The sequence below is a fragment of the Mustela lutreola genome, chromosome 1 (assembly GCF_030435805.1).
Source record: "Mustela lutreola isolate mMusLut2 chromosome 1, mMusLut2.pri, whole genome shotgun sequence".
In the NCBI taxonomy this organism is placed as follows: Eukaryota; Metazoa; Chordata; class Mammalia; order Carnivora; family Mustelidae; genus Mustela; species Mustela lutreola.
Window position 1 is genome coordinate 65,700,864 of NC_081290.1, and position 15,204 is coordinate 65,716,067.

Here is a 15,204-nt window from a genome sequence, read left to right on the forward strand (position 1 = left end):
TAAGTTAGAAAAACATTGATTTCTTCTCATAATGCGGAAGAAAACCACACACACACACACACACACACACACACACACACAACCTTGCACTGAGCACAGAACTCTGAAGAACCCAGGAGACACGCACCCTGGGACAGGTGAGAATTGGGCGGGGCCCATCTGAAAGCCCCACCCCTGCCTCCCCCCTCCACTGTGTTACCAGCTGGGTGACCTTGGGCAGGTGGCCTCCTGAGTGGGAGCACCAGCCCCCTCCCCGCAGGGATGCAAGCACTGGAGTTCAGCTCGGACCGCTTGTCCCCCGTGCACCCCGGGCTCCTAGATGCTCGGCAAAGGCAGACATTGATTTTTATTAGAGGAGTCAATGCCTCCCGCAGCTCAGGTCCTGGCCGGTGTGGGCGGGGTGCCCCATGGTCAGCACACACCGGGGATATATTTAGCTCCGGCTGCAGCAGCCAGGGGCAGGCATTCCAGCCGAGGACGCAATGTTTCAGACCGGCTTTCAGGGCTGCCCCAGGACCCGGAATCCGCCAGGCCGCTTGTTTGTAGCGGGAGCTTGTGTTATCATGAGTACACACTCCCTCACATCGGGGGCCTACGCTCGTAGCCTGCGGATGCCACCCACCGCCCTAGTTCCACTGTGAAAACACACCTCCCAAAATAGAGGACACCGTCCCCGGAGCAGGAGCCAGGAGCCAGGCAGCTGCTCTCCAAGCAAACCTCCTCCTCGAGCGAGAGCCTGTCTCCGGCAGATCCCTAAAGTGAATCAGCAGGAAAAAATAACACAGCACAGCACTAGGAGGAATAACAAAAGGGCCCAGAACCCTATGGCATTTGGCTGTATTTTCTTCTAGGGGGATTTTTTCGGCAGGTTTTCTAGAAATTGTATAAAATTCCAGGTCCCGCGTTCATTCATGGGCAGCAGCAATGCCCAAGGCTTACGGATCCTTGACGATCCTCTTAACGGCTGCGTACTAACCTGCCTTTATCAGTATCTCCCCAACACCCCATCAGGGGGTTGGCAGGGTCAAAGCCATGGCCGTAATAAGATTAAGACGTTATTTCCCCTCTCCGCTTCCACCTGCTCCCAAGAGGAAAGTTCTGCAGTGGCTGGTGACGAATGATAGCACACAGGCAGGACGCGAGAGCCCAGCTGTCCCCCATTAGGCCGGACATTAATGAGATTTGCAAAACTGCAGAGCAAGGCCTCTCTGGGCACTAAAAATATGATCACACATGGAGGGCTAGGATCCAACAAATTAGCAAAGACCTTAGAATTTCCTCCATTTTAATTTCTAACTCAGTCAATCTCAACAAATACAATGCACTCCAAAGCTCTTTGGGACCCTCAGGAAATTTGAGTTGAGGCACTCAGACCTGGGTGCCACAGCTCTGGGTGGAGAATGATCCAGGCTCCCAGCATCGCGGGGTTGAACGGCTGTGGGCCCGACTGAGCCAGACTTGTGGCAAGTGAGGCTGTGTGTCTAAGTCCATGTCTGTGTTCCAGAGCCTTTGCAGAAAGATTCGCAGAAGCCGAGGTGCCTCTCTCAAAAGGCAGGAGTGTATTTAAGACCCAAAGCGTGTGCTGAATTACTCCCTTAAAGCTGGTACGAACCGAGGCCCAGTCAGCAGCCTGTGACAGCATGTAGCTCACAGGGTCTGGGGATGTTTAAACTGAGCCCAGTAAAGAGTAAATTTGTTTCCCAGGAGAGGTTGTTCTCAAATCCACGTGAGGAGGGGAGAAGGTGTGGGTCCTAGAAGTGGCGTGCTCCAGAGGCTGCCTGCAGGATGCTGGGGGGTGGCCCCCCATTGTAGGTGTGATCAGGTGTGGGTCTGGAGTTGGGGAACAGCCCGGGGGATCCAGGCGACCCCTGATGTGCTCATACAAGTGTCCTTGTGGGCAGGAGGCAGAGGGAGAATGGACACAGAAGAGAGGCCTTGGGGAGACAGGGAGGGGAGGGGTGCAGAGTCACCACCCCCGAAGCTGGAGGAGGCAAGAAAGGGATCTACCCGGAGCATCGAGAGCAGGTGGTCCTCGGGCCGAGGAGGGATTTGGGGTAGCAGGAGATGGAGGCCGGGGTGGGAAGGGGAAAGGCGGCAGGGGTGGCAGGACAAAGCCTCCCATGGCAGGCCTGCCTTGGCCAGATGGGAACTAAAGGGCTTGGAGGGAAGGGCAGTCAGGGCAGCACAGAGTTCCAGGAAGACCTGCCCGAGGACCCCAAGGGTGGCCTGCAGACTGTTGGCAGTGGCGCCCTCTGTCCCTCAGCACCAGGAGCCCCGGCCCACGCTGGGCTGCACCCCACGCCCGTGCTGTGCCCCCCTCCCCCCTTGGAGACAGGAGGGGAGGCGCCCAGCTGGACATGTGGCTTCTCGCATACATATCGCATTTCCTGGTTTCTGCAGCAGCCTGCAAGGTGTGCAAGGGAGCTGATGTGTAATTCTGCACCCACAACTGCTCCTTGAGCATGCGGCAGGCCAGGCCTGGTTTCAGAGCTGCAGGTGAACTGCTGGGTCTGAACCACAGATGAGAAGTAGGATCAGAGTGCATCTAGGCTTGAACAGAGGAGCCCTGGGGAGGCAGCAGGGTGGCCAGCCCCCAATAACGTTCATATCAGGTCAGCCACACTGACTTCCCCTCCTCAATGCCCAGCCCTTCAGCCTCCCTGCTCACCACCCATGTGCTGGTCTCAGGACTCAACTCCATGTCTACTCCTCCAGGAAGCCTTCCCTGATGCCACGTGGAGGGATTCCTCTTGTCCTGTCCCCATTCTGCCCCCCAGCCAGGTTCCGATGACACATGTCCCCCGTCTGGATTATGACCTCCGGGGGGGAGTGTCCCTGTTGCACTGGTGTCCTCAGCACCCTCCGTGTGTCCTCCACAGGTTCATGCACCCAGAACCATTTCTTACCCCTTGGTCAGACCAGCCGCTGCTTCATCTGAGGCAGGTGAGAGGAGGGGCAGGGGCTCAGGGACCCAGAGGCAAACACTGCCTACAATGTCTCACGGGAAAGAGCCCCAGCTATCACAGGGGCAGTGGGATGGGTGCTCAGAGATGCTGCCCCACTCCCCGTGCCCCAGTTAGGAGTGTGGGTTTAGGGGTCAGCTTGGCTTGCCAGCTGGATGGCCTCAGGCAGGTGACCTGATTCTTTGGGCTTGTTTGCTCACCTGGGAGGAGGGAATCTGTTAAGGATCATGGCACGTGGGAGCCCAGGACCCTCAGTCAGCACTGGAACCCCCGCCCCTGCCTCCCCCCGGTGGGAAACAGGGCAAGTCGCTGCTCATGGCGGGGGCCAGCTTTCCTGACAGCAAACTCTGGTCCCACTGTGTCGATACGCAACCACAGGGCTGGAGGACCCAGAGGACAAGTGAAGGCTCAGAAGGTGGAGGGGTCTGCCTGGGGGACAAGCCAGAGCCCAGTCTTCTGGCACTCCAGGGGACCAGCTCCGCCTTCCCACCAAACCCAGAGGCGCTCACACACCATGCCAGGACCCAGGCTCACCCAGGACCAGTGAAAACCAGATTGTGCCAGACCCCTCCCACTCACCAGGGGATGATCAGACTGTGCAGACCCCTCCCCACCCATCAGGGAGTGTCAGACTATGCCCCCCAGAACTAGAGAAAGGCATGGATCCAGACCCTACAGATGTAGACCACTGAAGACTGTGGGGAGGTTGGGGTTCAGATGGGACACTGGCCAGGAAAGGAAGGCTAACGGAGGTCCAAGAAGGTGATGTGAGTAGGGGTGATGTGGGTTTGGAACCAGGAGCTAACCAGGCCAGAATCCTGGCTGGCGCGTCACCGGACACACCACAGATATCCAGCCCCGGCTTCCTGAATAATCGGGAGATGTGATCGGAACATGTACCCCTAGCGCTGGCCACACCCACCCAGTGTGCTGTGCGCCCAACCAGGCATCCTGGAGCCTGAGGCATGACCCCCTGCCCTAGGCGAGGAGAGGCCCCATGAGCTGGAGTATGAGTCCAGAGGTTCTCACTAAACATGGACCCCTCCTTGTCCCTCCTCCCTCCAAGGGCAGTCCTCCCTAACTCCTTATTCATGAAGGTGCTCCCTGAGCCCTTCCAGCAGCAGGAGAGCCCAGCAGCGTGTGTGCTCGGATAGGACACTGCCTCACACCACTGAGGAGGTCTGGAACAATCCTCCCTTTGCAAAATGCTACCATCCTCCTCTCCCTGGACCTCCCAACCCAGCAGCAGGGAATGCAGGGAAAGTGGACCATCTGTCTGAGCATCCAGCAGCTGCTGTGACAAATGGGCACAGACGTACAGTCCTAAAGCAGACGTAATCCCTGACAGGGGATGGGCTGGGGGATGGACTCTGCAATGGGTCTGCAGGGCTGGGTCCTCCCAGAGCCCCCAGGCGAGGATCCCTTGCTGGCCCTTTCCAGCCTCAGGAGGTGCCCTGGTTCCGAGCTCGGGGCCCTCTTCCATCCTCCCTCCCCTCACCTCTGCTTCTGCCCTCCTGCCTCCCACTCCTGACAACGGCTGATCACGAGGGGCCCACCAGGCAGTCTCCCCAGTGCGAGGTCTCTAACTAAATCACATCTGAAAGCCTCTTTCCAGCAAAGGCACAGGTTCTCGGGATAAAGACAGGGACATCTTTGGGGGGCCATTATTCAGCTACTCCCCACCATCTGGGATGAGGCATTCGGGGAGGGGCAGCACCTGGCCCTGAGTCACACCAGAGACAGAGCCAGAGCCAAGTCCTCCACAGGAAACCCCAGCCCTGTCCACCGTCCCCAGCTGCAAGGAGGGCAGACTGTGTCCTAGACAGCCTGGAGTGTAAGATCAAGGAGGAGGAGTTCTGGGATGGGGGGAAGGGAGGCAGATGGGCAGTGCGGCTGGAAAAGCACAAGCAAGGGTGTTTGGGTATCAGGAGCAAGGACAGCGAGTTGCACACAGTAGGTGCTCAATAAATAGTCATTGAAAGACTCCAGGAGCATTCCGGAATGGCTTTAAGCCCTTGTGGCCTGCTGAAGGCTGGGACCAGAGGTGGTCCCGACCCAGGCTGAGGCTGGACCGTATCTGGGCCCCAACCGGGACTCGGAGACGTTGTTTTCCAGTCTGATGCCGACACCAAGGAGGAGAAGCAGAGGGTCAGAGAGAGGCACACGGTGGGGAGCCCTTGGCCCAGGTTGATGGCAAACCCTGAGGGAGGTTGAGCGCGATGAGGGGCCGCAAGGTCCATCTTCCATTCATCCCTTCCTTGGCCAGATGCTCAGGGAACATCTGTCCCAGGCAGCCTTGGGGGGCTCTCCAGGAGAATATCCTGAGGTCTGCCCTGAGTTTTAGAGGGCGTGGACAGCTGGGACAAAGGCCATGTCACCTGCTTCCCAGCACCCTGCACGCCCAGCACCCTTGAACAACCACAAAGAGTGGGAGGCAGAGTCTCCGCTCCGCAGGTGTGGAAACTAAGGCAAAGAGCCCCAACACCGTCCAGTTGCCGGGACACAACGAGCCGGTGATGACTGGGACCAGAGCCCAGGTGAGCCTGACCCCAAAGCCACTGCCGTATTTCCCAAGCCGTCAAGATGGCCCCTCATTGCTTAGAAATCTTCAGGCAAAGCACACAGCGCACGAAACCCCCAAACACACCCTTTTGCGACAGAACCTGTTTCGTATATGCCCCCAGCCTAGAAGCCTGCCGAGGGCGGAAGGCACCCAGGACTGGCCCTGGCTCCCAGTGGGGCTCCCCAGTCCTGCCCACAGACAAGGAGGACTGAGGACAAGGGGGATCCAGGTCTGGCTCAGGCACCAGACTCACACAGACACGGCTTCCCTCCCTGGCAGGCAGTGGAGAAACCCCCTTACAGTAAGGAGTCTCCATGTGAAGGGCAAGTGCTTCCTGCCACGAAATTGTCCAACCAGGTCGATGTGGCAGGAAAGGATGACAGGTGGCCATGGTTCCCTGAAATGCTGGCTTAGCCTCAAACCCAGACAATCACTCTTGGAACCGTGGAGGGGACTGGATTATTGTCAGAAGCCGATCACAGCCCTGAGGATGGCGGTGGCCCCCATCTCTGAAGATGGGGACCCTGAAGTCCAGAGAGGGAAGACAGCCTACCCAAGGTCACATGACGGCCTGGGTTGGTGGGGCCAGGATTCCTGGGAGCTCAGGTACCAGCAGTGGGGCTGGGCTGGCCGCCACGGCCTTGTCCCAATGGCATGGGACAGCCAGGACTGCTGTCTTGCAGTGGGAAAGGACAACTCCAGAAGGCCTCGAGGAGCTGGTGGGAGAGCTGGGGTCAGAGGGTCAAGGTTGCAGAGAGTCACACAGGCTTGCCAAGGTTGCTTCATAGCCCAGGGGAGAAGATGAGCCCTGGGAACCCCCATCAGGAAAAAGCACTGTAATGATGTCCCAAATGGTCAAGTCTTATCCATCCCACTCAGCCCCATACTACAAGGGGGTAGTGAATCACCCACAGAAGCTGGCTCCTGTGGGCACAGGAGCGGGGCGGCAGCAGACGGTTGGAGACCACATGGTGGGAAGATGAGCATCCAGGCACAGCAGGGTTCTGCTGTTCCGAGGTGCTGTGGCATGCTGCCGGGCCACTGACAGCCCCTTCTTGGGCATCTGCAACCCTACCCGCGAGTGGGGACACCCCAGCAGCCCTCTGAGGTGCTATGAGGGTTTAGGATGCCCAAGGGAGCATCCCCTGAGCCACGGCTGCCGTGACACTGAAGTAGGGTGCTGCCCGACACCCTAGAGACCTCGGGGATGGAAACATCCCCAAGTAAACAAAGACGCTCTGCTCAGGTTGCCGTGCCCTGCGCCCTCGCAGCCTCGAGGCCCGCTGTTTGCTGCCCATCTGGGCTGGCCCGCACCCGGCTGGTCCCCTCAGCAGCTCGCAATGTGATCGTCACCCAAAAACAGGCTGCTATCTGAACACCACCCATGGTCTCCTGTTGCAAGTACTCTAACTGCCTTTGCAAGCCTCTCACACCTGTTGGAACCTGCACCCTTGGTCCCTACGGAGACCCCGGGGGAGGCAGCTGCAGAAGCACAGGGAGATTCCATGATCAAGAATGCTAGCAGGGGGCAGAGCAGAATGAGCTCCTCAGACCCAATTCAGGGGAGGCCTTCCCATGTCCTGCCGAGGCAGGTACAGAGCAGGGGCTGCGAGGAAGCCCCCTGCACCAGGGCAGGGCAGGGCAGGGCAGAGAAAGGGTCAGCACCCTGGCAACTGCCGTCATCATCCACCGTGGCCAGTGCCAGGACAGACCCCACCAGCTGGACCCCTTCTCACCCTCTCCTTTTGTTACCCAGATGTGCCTATTTTCTCTGGCCAGCTCGCAGCTCTCCCATGCTCCAGAGGACGCTCTGGAGGGTCAGGGAGCCAGACTGGTGACTTCTTCATGAGTGAAGGTCATGTTCCCTTTTCTGGGACAGTAAGGCTGGACTCGCCAAGAGTTCATCGAAGTCAGAGCTTGATTCTAGAAAACATGCCCTCTATCCCCAAACTACCCCATTGACAGAAATGGTAAAGAATTAAAGGGTCTTTGGTGGCAGGCTAGGGAGTAACCCTGAACCTCTGGGGAAAGAAATCCGAGCCTGGGGATGCCCGTGCTGAGCCTGGGAGTGCCAGCTGGGTCTTGGGCAACAAACTGTCCTTTTCAGATGATTTTCTGGGTCAGGATGATTTGTCTTCTGTTGCATCTAATTCAGATGGAATCACGCAGGGGAACCGGGCACCAGTCCCCTGCCTGTGGGAAGCTCCTGAGCACTGTCCGCTCCGCTCCCATCCAAAGGACAGTGGCCCCTGCAGAACACAATGGTCTGGGCCTCCCGCCGAGTCATGGACTTTCCACATGCCCTCCTTGGACCTGGCGGCAATGCTTCCTCCTCATTTTCACTGGATTTTTAATTGTAAAAGAGAAGTATGGACCACAAAGAAAATTTGGGAAAGCCACAGAAGTATAAAGATGCAGATATGGGAAAACTCTTTCTCTTTTTTCCGCTCAAGAGGGAGATCCCTGCTGACATCTGGAGTGGGTCCTTCCGATTTTCCTCCTCTACGGTGCTCGCAGCCTCAAGATCACCCAGGATGGACAATTGTGGTCCATTGTTTTTGGAGTTAAAACTGGTTTGCTGGAGCTTGGCGCGTCACATTAAAATCTCCTCACACACTGTTGGCTAGAATGAGCACCCTGCTCTCCTGACCTGCAAGAAACTTAGGAAGGATGCGGACTCTGTCTATTCCTGCTGGGCCCACGGTGGGCAGGAGGTAAACCCTTGGTCACTGAATGAGGGACAGAATGGCTGGCTGACTTCTGTCACTCTTCTCCACATTGGGGCAGCCTCCAACTTTCTGTCGTACTGTCCTCAGCATCTTTGTGGTGGTGAAGCATTGCCGCCAGGTCCAAGGAGGGCATGTGGCGACGTCCTTGTCCACACTCAGGTTAGGTGAAGAGATGTGTTCTGTTCTAGAGACCCAGGGCTGTGCCAACCAGAGTAGGCAACTGGGGCTCAGGTCCTAGATTGCCACACTCTCTCCTTGACCCCGGACAGTTGCTTTTCCTTCTTGGGGCCTTGGCTTCCCCTCTGGGCACATGAGTGGGTTTGGACGGCAGCATGCTTCTAAGTCCCTTCTAGCTCTGGGATCCTAACCAGGCAGCCATGACCACAAGACAGCTGAACCAGCTCCACGCCCCTACCGTGGGCTCTCCACCCAGCCCTGCCCCTCGTTATGAGTTATTATTCCCCCCTCCAAATCCAAATGCTGAAGTTCTAACTGCTAAGACCTCAGAATGTGACTGTATTTGGAGGGGGGACTTTACGGAGTAATCAAGGTAAAACGAGGCCAGGCAGGTGGTTCTAGTCTAATATGAACGGTGTCCTTACAAGAAAAGGAAATTTGGACACACACATACATAAGGAAAGCCCTGTGGACACAGAGAGAAGACGGACATCTATAAGTCAAGGAGGAAAGCCGCAGCAGGAACTAACCCTGCCCGCACCTTGAACTTGGACTTCCAGGACCTGGCACCCAGCGGGGGCAGAGCCGGCCTTAGAGCCCCTTCTAGCTCAGGCCCCCTTGTCCGTCTCACCTCGCCCATTGTGACTCCCGGGACTGCCATGTTATGAGGCCACCATCATATACTGTGGCTCATCTACTGTGCCCCATATGCATGGGCCAGGGATGCTGGCAAAGCTAAGGGCATTCCCTCCATACACTGGGGAAAATGAGACACAGGGCACCCATAGCAAGTGCACTGGGTTTGGATCTAGGCCTGACACAGAACACCACCTCTGACAATTTCCCCAGCTACCTCAAAATCAATGAGTCACAAAACAAGTAGGCAAATATATGGGGCCCAGAGACCACACCAAAGCCATCTCCAAGGTGACCTGGGTCACCTGACTGAAGGAAGATAAGCCTGCAGCTTGGTGGCATGAGGGAGAGGGGAACCTCTGACCTGGGGAGGTTGTGCAGAATGTCTCAGGCTTGGACCTAAGGGCCGGCTGCCAGTGTCTGGGCAGCCGGACACTGGACCAGCTGATGTCCTCCCACACCAGCTGACACCAAGCCCTGGGACGATGGGCGTCTTCTTGGTGGGAGAGCATCAGGGGACCTTCCCTCATTGATGATAGAATCCCTGACCTGTTGTACATGCACAATGGCCAGATGTGAAAGCCAGGTGCCAGGCACAGGGCCACACTCTCCCCCGCTGCGGGGGGGAGGGTCTAGGGACACACCTGGGTCACAAGCCATAGGCGGACAGGGAGCAAGCTCACTGGCAGTTCTGAAGGGCTGACTGACACAGGCAGACTGAGGGGAGCAGGACCCCCGGCAGTGACCATCACAAGCTACTGAGGACCTACTACGCAGGCAGTTTCCCACTGGAATCTCATCCTCTCCAGGCAAAAGGCATAGTGCTGCTTTTGCACGTCAGGAAGCCGAACTTGGGAAGGTACCACCATTTGCCAAGACAATTTGCCACCGGACAGATGTATGGGCCAAACCCCAGACCCCTTGCTCGTTCGAATCATGACCCCACACCAACAGACACCAGTGCCCACACAGCCCTTCTCCCAGGACAACCACAAACGCCAGTGCTCCTTCCAGGGCTCCCCCTGATTACAAGGGGGACCGGAGGTAACAATTATGATCACAGAAAACCTAGAATTACCCTGTGTGCACCCTGCCATTATCCCCACCTGACATTAGATGAACATGTCTGGAGTTTCTGCCAGGTCTCGGGGTGTCCCGCTCCCTGGCCTCCTCCAGATAACAGGTTGGCCATTTCAGAAATCCTCTAGAGATCCTGCTTCTTGCTACCTGCCATTTGCTCTCAGCCACTCTCCCAACACCCACTGCCAGTGTGGTCCCTCCTTCCTGGGTTGGAGGGGGAGGGGATGATGTCCCCTGGGAGATGGGTCCCTGGAAATTGGAAACAGCCCTCCCAAACCACAAGCAGGGAGCAAGCACTCATCAAATGAACACTAACCACCCACCGCCCCCCCCCCCCCCCCCCGCCCAGTCCGATTTTTCCTCCAGCTTGTCCAGGTTTTTTCTGCACCATGGCCAAGGGCCATACTGCAGTCTGTGGCCAGACACGGAGGGAAAAAATCACAGGAGTCAGAAAGTACCAGGTTCGAATCCCCACCCCCCTGCCTGACCTGGGCAGGTGACTCAAGCTTGGTGAGCCTACGGCGCACCCTGAAAAATGGGGTGACGGTCCCTCCCTGCCTGGAAATGTACGGACCGACCCTCAGCTCAGTGTGGGGCCACAGGAGACTCTCAAAACCCGGATCCTCCGTCCGCATATCAGACTCTTCCTGCCAAGGCCTCCCTGCTGTTGGTCTCAGTTTCCCCAAGCGCAATAGGCGAGGCTGGCTGGTGACGATGTGGGATTTTCCAGGGCCCGCACAGAGGCGGTCAGATCCGGTGGGTGCGGCGGAAGGCAGCCGCTGGGATGAGCAGGGAGGGGGTGCGGAGAGATGCTGCCTGGAGGAAAATGGGGCGGGCCGCACACACCTGCGGGCTCTGCGCCCCCAAATCTGCAGCGGTCGAGCCCAGGGCGCCGGGGCTCCGCCGGACTCCCCCAAACCGCCGGCTCAGGCTGAGCGAGCGCCGCGCAAGGGCGGCGGCCCCTGCCGCAAAGACCCCCGTGTGACCACACCTCTCTATAGCAGGGCCTGCGGTGGCCCCTCGCCCCTCGCCCCTCCCGGTCGCTTTCTGCAACCTACAGACACCCGGGATCCTGTAGAAGCAAAAAAGTGGCGCCTTCCAGACAGCCCGGCGCAGCCAGCCTGGCCGGCGCGGGGGAAGCCGGTCCCTAGACCGCTCTGCAGAGCTGCACGCGCCCTGGGCGCAGGGGCAGGGACCTGCGGACAGGCCCTAGGGTTTGCAAGACCCTGCGTTGAAAGTTGGGTGGAGCACTGGGTGATTTCGCCTGTGCTGCAGGTGCAGCCCCAGAATGCCTTCACAGCCGTTGCTGCGCCCAGATCCAGCCCGGGGACGCGCCAGTCTCTCGGTCCCCACACTCACCTGCACTCATCTCAGCGGCAGCTGGGAGGCGGTCCGGCGCTGCGGAAGCCAGAAGCTCCTGCCCGCAGGTGCCGCGCCCGCGCGTTCGCCCGCCCGCCCGCGGGTCCGCTGGCCTTGGGTAAGGTCCGCGCCCGCCCGCAGCGCCGCCGCAGCCCCCCGGCGCGCCGGCCCCGCCCCGCCGGCCCCGCCCCGCCGGCCCCGCCCCCGCCCCCTCCGGCCCCGCCCCTGCGAGCAGCTCCGCTCCACCCCGCCCTCGCCGTGATGCGGGAGGGACGCACCCTGGGAAGTGTAGGCTCAGCGCCCCCCGCCCCTCCGCCTTCGCGGCCCAGCCGCCTCATGGACTAACTACAAGTCCCGGCAGGCAGTGCGCCGCGCGCACGCGCAGGCAGGCAACGCTGCTGCGGCCTCCCGCAGTCGCTGGAAGGTCTCTGCGGGACTGTCCTCTTGGCCTAGCTGGCGTCCTGGCGGGTTAGCTGGCGGCGGCGGTGACGGCTCTCGGGAGCCCGGGAGTGGCGTAAAGGGAGGCCCAGGGACAGACGCTTAGAGCAGCCCTTCTTGTGGAGCTGCAGGGGGCCCGAAGACCTGGGCCAAACATCCCCCTTCTAGTTTACAGACGGGGAAACTGAGGCTGGGCGGGGCGCGCGAACTGGGATTCTGGCTCCGGGCCCCTGACTTCAAGCCTAGAACAGCACGCCGCCGACTCCCGGTGCGTCCCACCCCAAGGTAGTCCTGGGGCCCCAGCACCCCCACTGTCACCGACTGACCTCTCTGTTGTCAGGCGCCTAGCACAAGGTGGGGTCCTGGTACAGGAGAGGGAAAGACTAGGGTTGGGATTTAGGAAATCAGGGGGAGCAAGCTGAACCTGCCTGGTAGTGACAAAAGGGGACTTTGGGGTGCAGCCTGGACTGGGGGAGCATTCAGGAGGCAGAGTCTCGGAACCTGGCCCGGCCGGGCGAGGTGGCGGGAGGACGTTTGGCTTGGGCCAAGGCTTTTGGGAGATGCTGACAAGAGGAGGGCTGACTGCAGGAAATGTGGACTTGAATGGATTATGGAAGCAGAAGCAGATGTTCTGACCTGCCCCTCACCACCGTCCACCTACCCCAGACAGGGGCTGTGGGAACAGGCGCAGTCCGTCAGAATCAGCCACAGGCCAGTCAGTCCCTGCCCCACGAACCCTGCCAGCTCTAATCCTTGCCCCTTGGACCCTTTTCCCAGGACACAAGTGCCCTGTGATGGAAGGAGCACTAGAAAACATCAAGATATCTCCCTCCGACCCAGCTTCCCCTCTTCAGTGCAACCTTGAACAAGACCCTTCCCTTATGTGGGCGTCAGGACCATGAAGCCGGGTAAAGGAGCCACTGTTGGCTGGGAGCTCCACAGCTGGGTCGTGGGTCTTGGCCACGGCAGCAGCAGGCTGGCAGGTTTGCAGGCCCCGGGGAGCCGGACCACCTGGTGGGGAGCCTGGCTTCACCTGCTGGTGCAAGGTGTCTGTTCTGCCTCCATGTTCATCACCCATCTAGACAGAGTTCCCGCCTTTTAGGGTGGGTGTGAGGATTACACTGGGTAACCCGTGCCCTGCACTGCTCTGAGTAGAGATCAGTAAACAGGTTTGACATTATCCTGCCTTTATTAGTAGGATTCTTAGCCTCGCACACAGCCAGGTCAGGGTGGGGCACTCCACAAACACCTGTTGAATAAAGGGAGAGAGGACAGAGGAAGGAGAGACGGTGGGAGGGTGCCTGCCAGCAGTCACCCCCCCTCAGGGAGTTCTCTGCTGAGCCCCCAAGTCCTGCTTCTGCCCTGGCAGAAGCATCAGCACCTGTACCCTCCCCCACCCCGGTGTCTCCAAAGGCTCCTAAGAACCTTGTCAGGATGGCAAGGAGGCCACCATCATGCTAATGGCCATGGGGAAAACCAGGGTGTGGATGGGCACTTACTCCCAAGTCCCTGTGAGTCAGAGCATGGACGTAGGTGGCCTGGTTCCTGGCTGGTCCCAGGTCTCAGCCTACTATGTGGCTGTCCCGGGCCTCCCCATGGAGCTGGCCTTGCCTCTCCAAGCAGTCGCTGTAAGAGCAGCGACGGGCGAGTCCCAGCAGTTCCCAACCTGGAAGGACCTCGGTCTTGTGATTCTGGCACATTCTTTCACGAGGACAGAACCTAAGGCTCAGGGAGGTCCTGCCCAGAGTCACCCAGCAAACCAGCAGTATGGGAAGGGGGCTTGACCTAGGCCCCGTAGCCGTGCCACCAACCCTCGGCTCTCTCGGAGGGTCCCTGAGCCGGGGCGCTCTCGCTGGGGCAGGTCTGCTAGTGTGTCCTCTCCAGCGTAGAGCCCACTGACACTGATTTACCCAGGCTTTGGTTCTCCTCCCTGGCGCTATGCCCAGGTGTGACCTCGGGCAATCTGCTTGCTCTCTGTGCTTCATTTTTCTTATCCTTCAAAGCACTACCTCAACCCCAGTAGGACTTGTTAAAGGATAACGGAGTAATAGAAACACCTGGCAAAAAGTCAGGGCTCCATAAATGATGGTCGTTATCATTATTGATACGTTATTAAATCAGACCTGGAAGAGGGAGGTGCCATCACTTCTCCCAGAGACTTTTTTCTCTTTTTATGTGTATTTCTTACATCCACAGATCCATCATCCATCCATCCATCTGGCCTTGTGTCCACACTTTTTAAAAATATTTTATTTATTCATTTGAGAGAGAGCATGAAGAGTAGGGGGAGAGGGAGAAACAGACTCCCTGCTGAGCCAGGAGCCTGACGTGGAGCTCGATCCTAGGACACAGAGATCATGACCTGAGCTGAAGGCAGACGCTTAAACGCCTCAGCCACTTGGTGTCCTGCCCATCCACATTTATTGGACCCCTTTAGTGTACCAGGCACCGTTCCAGTGAAAAACAAAAATAAGATTTTTTTCTCAAGTCACATGTCTCACTGTAAAAAAAGCCAGGGCCTGAGGCCCAATATGGGGGGGTGTCAGAGGGCCTTCAGGGGGCTCCATGACACAGAGAGGTCCCAGACAGACTAACAGTCAAACCAAGACCGTGTGATCTGTATTAAAAGCATGTACATTCAGAGGGACAGCCTGGGCCTGGGTGGGTGTGGATGCAGAAAGAGCACTAAGGCGATAGGAGCTTGCCCTCCTCCGCCATCCTCCTGCCAGGCTTACACCTCCTGCAGACAGAGGGACACCCTCATGCCCCCGTCCCCCAGCAGGCAATGTAGGGGTCTCCTTGGGGGCTTCTCCCACCTCAACATTTCATGGGGGGGAGGATGCCTTCAAACCCCTCCCAGGAGGGCGCCCCAGGCAGTGGCCCTGCTGTCCGCTCCCACCCCCGCCACCCAGCTCCATGCCCACTTTTGCCACAGACGCCTTTGCCCCATCAGTCCCACCTAATATTCACACGGTCCATTCAATTTAATCCTTCCACAGCCCTTGAAGCAGGGCTGTGGTCCTCTACCCTAGAGGCTTGGGGAGGGGACAGAGCCTGGCCAGGCCTCACTCGGGCAGCGTGTAAAGGGCCAAGCTTAACAAGGGCCCTATAGACTAGGTCAGAGCACCAGCCTCTGTCCCTCCCGGATGGGCCTTGGGTGCTGCTGCAGCCACCTTGGGGTGAGGAGGCTCTTGAGTGTGGACACTGCTTTGTGGTGGTGCTGGAAAGAAATCGGCGATGTAACTGGGCCAAGATGATG

General features: G+C 58.6%; 1 protein-coding gene across 1 annotated transcript in view; it reads right to left on the minus strand.

Annotated features, from left to right (window-relative positions):
- ABLIM2 (actin binding LIM protein family member 2) overlaps positions 1 to 11,673 on the minus strand; it is a 133,141-nt gene extending 121,468 nt beyond the window's left edge. Inside the window, exon 1 of the mRNA XM_059166089.1 lies at positions 11,508 to 11,673. Coding sequence (XP_059022072.1) covers positions 11,508 to 11,517 — 10 coding nt within the window. The 5' untranslated portion in view covers positions 11,518 to 11,673. The remainder of the gene's footprint in view (positions 1 to 11,507) is intronic.
- Between the last annotated feature and the right edge of the window lie 3,531 nt (positions 11,674 to 15,204).